This window comes from Phragmites australis, chromosome 15 (assembly GCF_958298935.1).
Source record: "Phragmites australis chromosome 15, lpPhrAust1.1, whole genome shotgun sequence".
Taxonomy (NCBI): domain Eukaryota; kingdom Viridiplantae; phylum Streptophyta; class Magnoliopsida; order Poales; family Poaceae; genus Phragmites; species Phragmites australis.
In genome coordinates, this window is record NC_084935.1 from 21,538,986 (window position 1) to 21,542,436 (window position 3,451).

The following is a 3,451-nucleotide window of genomic DNA, read 5'->3' on the forward strand; positions in this document are numbered from 1 at the left end:
GGTGCTGTTCTAGAGCATTTGACGTTGCGAAGTATGAAGCGTTTTCTCTCCTGATCCTATTTGGTTACACGTCTCTTTTCTAGTATTTTTTTGTTTTGTTTTGAAATGTCTCTCTTCTAGTACTTGCTTGCCATATGTGGTGTGGATAGCGTTTAGGTATTTAGGATGAGTGTTTCGACATCAGTTCGAGTACAGTCCCACTGCACCTCCTCTTCCTCCTTCGATGAAGGGAGCGTCTGGGATGTCGTCTGAACGGAGATGGGGGGCAAAGCTCCGACGAATTCAAGAGTATGATGGATGCATATCAGAATGGTTATAATGTTTCCGGCCGCTTGTTTGTTCAGTATGATAAATTCAAATGTATGTTAGCTTCTGCAGTGCCAAGTATGCAATGTGGAAAACACATTTTTATGTTCCTCGGCGGCTAGAGCAACGGCAAAGCTGAGGCAGCCATCGCACAAAGGTGTAGCACTGTAGCTCCATCGCAGCATGTTGGAAGCCGAACACGGGTCGCCGTAGCTGGAGAAGGGGACGGCACATGCATCGCCACAACACACCCGAGCCATTTGGTCCCTAGCTCTCATAAATCAAGGCAGCTAAGACACTAGTCGACACGCCACTCAACTTAAAATATTGTTGTGTCAGGATCCAGGGGCAGTGACTAAATAACCACAAGCATAAAGAGCATCAAGGAATGCTACATTACAACTAATACATAACAATACTTGGAGAATTGTAGCAGCTGTGATGTTCAACCATAGAAAAGGAACGAGTAGAAGATATACAGAACCAAATAGGTTCACGAATCAAGATGTGGCATTCTAAAGTGCAAGCCCATCCAGAGTATAGAAAATACTAAAAATAAGTGAATCGAGTGTTTAACTGTTTATCGATGCTGTAGTAAAAATAGCAAGGCAAACTCGTCTTATCGAAACATGGATCTGCAAGAAACTCGAGACTGTCCAACAAACTAGGGTTCAACTTTCATCACCTCTTCCCATTGCCCATCTGACCCTTCCTTCCAGAGGGTTATGTTGTTCTCACCAGCAGCTACAGAAAAAATGTTTCCAGTCAAGGACCAGGACACCCTCCAAACAGGGGCCCCAAAGTCACGCATGAGCTTTCCCTCCCACTTCTCTCCATCCTTTCCCCTGGTCCATATGACAACCTTCCCATCTTGGGAAGCACTGGCAATGGTCGACTTCGCCAAGCCCAAAACTGGTGCCCACGCAACATCCCTCACACAATCTGTGTGCATCTCAGAAATAAGAGCGCTCTCCAGTTTCCAGCTTCCATTGACGAACCCCCAGACTTTAACAACAGAGTCAAAACCTCCAGAGGCAAGCTTATAAACAAGCTCTGAACCAGCAAGTGAACCAAGTGCTGTTGCTGGAGCCCAGGAGACTGCAGTCGCACCGACAGGGTGCGCTCGCTCAATGGTTGAAGTATCCCAACCCTTATCAGCTCGCATAGTAATGATAGATATTCTCCCGTCAGAAGATGCACAGGCAAGGGTAAGGCCAACCTCATATGGAGCCCAAGCAATGGAATTGACAGACGACTTGTGGTCAGCGAATACGTGGGCTTGTGACCAATGGCCTCTGGCATCCTCCTTCCAAATTATTACACGGCCATCATAGCTGCAGGATGCGAGGATAGTACCATACTTCGGATGGGCCCATGCGACACGCCACACGGGGCCATAGTGGCCACTGAGTGTTGCAAGGATCTGAGACGGGGCGGTTGCAGCACCAATGCTGGCAATCTTCACAGTAGAATCTGAGGAGGCAGTGGCAAGGCGCTTGCCATAGTAGTCAATGGCAGAATCATGGATCATGTCCTTGTGGTCCAACTCTATTTTCTTGGACGTCATGTTTCCACGCTAAACTATCTGATGCCTTCAGCCTACTTCACAATTCTGCATGCAGTTAAATTAAAGCATCACCACCAGTTCAATTCAAAATCATAGGCCTAACAGCACAAATGAAAAAAAAAAAGACTCTAATCCAATCCTAATGACAGCGAAGGATTGATAGCTTGACATGAATCTAGATAAAGAACTACTTTCATGTCACTTAGCAAACTCAGCATCAAGTATCAAAAGCATCAAATACTGCATAGAAGGCCAAAATAATGGTTAGCATGTTTCCGAACTCTGGTCGTTTAGTTTCGCATTCCATCAAATCGTAAACAATTAAATGGCACAGCTTGGTCACGGATCTTGTTCAACAGAAACACTAAGGATAAGTTGGCTTCCAAGGCAAGCCTAAAGTTCTAGTCTTGATTGGCAAAGCGATGCTTTTTGTTGGAAACCAAGATAAACGAACTTTGCCTGGAAAACTGGCTTGCGCTCGCTAGGAAATTCTCCTCGGCCCCACAAGGTCACCGTCAGGCCTTGAACAAACAACTGCAGTTGCTGAGCATCCAGGCCCGACATCTGACCATTGATCAGGGCCATCATGTGAACCACTCGTCGTCAATCACATGTACAAGAAGCTATTGACGATAGTTTGCTGAGAACCAGCGTTTCTATTTGATAAGTTGGAAATAGGGACTGCTACCAAAACCTACCTGCTGAACATAGCCCTAGCTCTTACACTCATTGCTCTCTAAGCTTGTTAGGCTAGGCCTACCATACCTTTCTACATAACCCGTAAGGGCTAGGACCATCCCTTCCAGGGTAACCAAGCATGGCGAGTTGAGGATCCAAACGAACGAATCCTAAGTCACCAATCCACACTCCACAACGTGGAACCAGGGGCAGACATAACGTGACGCATGGGGGTCAGATTGAACCCCCAGAAATGTTGCGAAAGAAACCGATAATTTTACCGTATTAGTACTCAATCACGCAGCGAACGAATCCGCGAGAAACTGGAAGGATGGATGGATCGGAGCACCCATCCCACAGAGAAAATATTCGGATTCTAAGAACAGATCCCGCAGAAGAAAACGGACGATCCGTCCAAGCGAGCAAGCTAGGCTTCCTTACCAGCGTAAGACGAGATCAGCCCAATCCTGCACGGCGGATCTCAGGTCCGCTCCCCTGCAGCCTAGGGGAAGGGGGGACGACGGGGGCGCCGGCGGGAGGAGGAAGGAGAGGGGTGCCGCTGCGGTGGAGGGGGCGGCTGGATCTGGATCGAGGGGTGTTCGGCGCGGAAGGGGTGGTGAGGCTACGAGGGTGGGGAGGAAGGGCTCGGTCGGTTTGAGGTGAATGGACTCGGTTGGGTTGGACCGGATGTGAAAAACCGCATAAAACTTGTCAAACTACTTATCTTAATATCGTAATCTTAAGCAACAATTTTAGAAAAAACACATATGCCTCGAGTAGGGCAGTATGACAGTAGTAAATTAGAAAATAAAACTGTGGGCATCGAAAGAGTCATTTTAAGTTCTTATATAACAGATGTGATGTTATGGATATAGAGTTATGCAAATAAGTAAAAAAGTC

General features: G+C 47.0%; 1 protein-coding gene across 1 annotated transcript; it reads right to left on the reverse strand.

Moving 5' to 3' along the window:
- Positions 1–678: 678 nt before the first annotated feature.
- LOC133892771 (protein transport protein SEC13 homolog B-like) lies at positions 679–3,229 on the reverse strand. Its single transcript, XM_062333721.1, has 2 exons — positions 2,993–3,229; positions 679–1,918 (listed from the first exon to the last, which is right to left on the reverse strand). The coding sequence occupies exon 2, from the start codon at positions 1,871–1,873 to the stop codon at positions 971–973; it is 903 nt and encodes a 300-aa protein (XP_062189705.1). The 5' UTR covers positions 1,874–1,918; positions 2,993–3,229; the 3' UTR covers positions 679–970.
- Between the last annotated feature and the right edge of the window lie 222 nt (positions 3,230–3,451).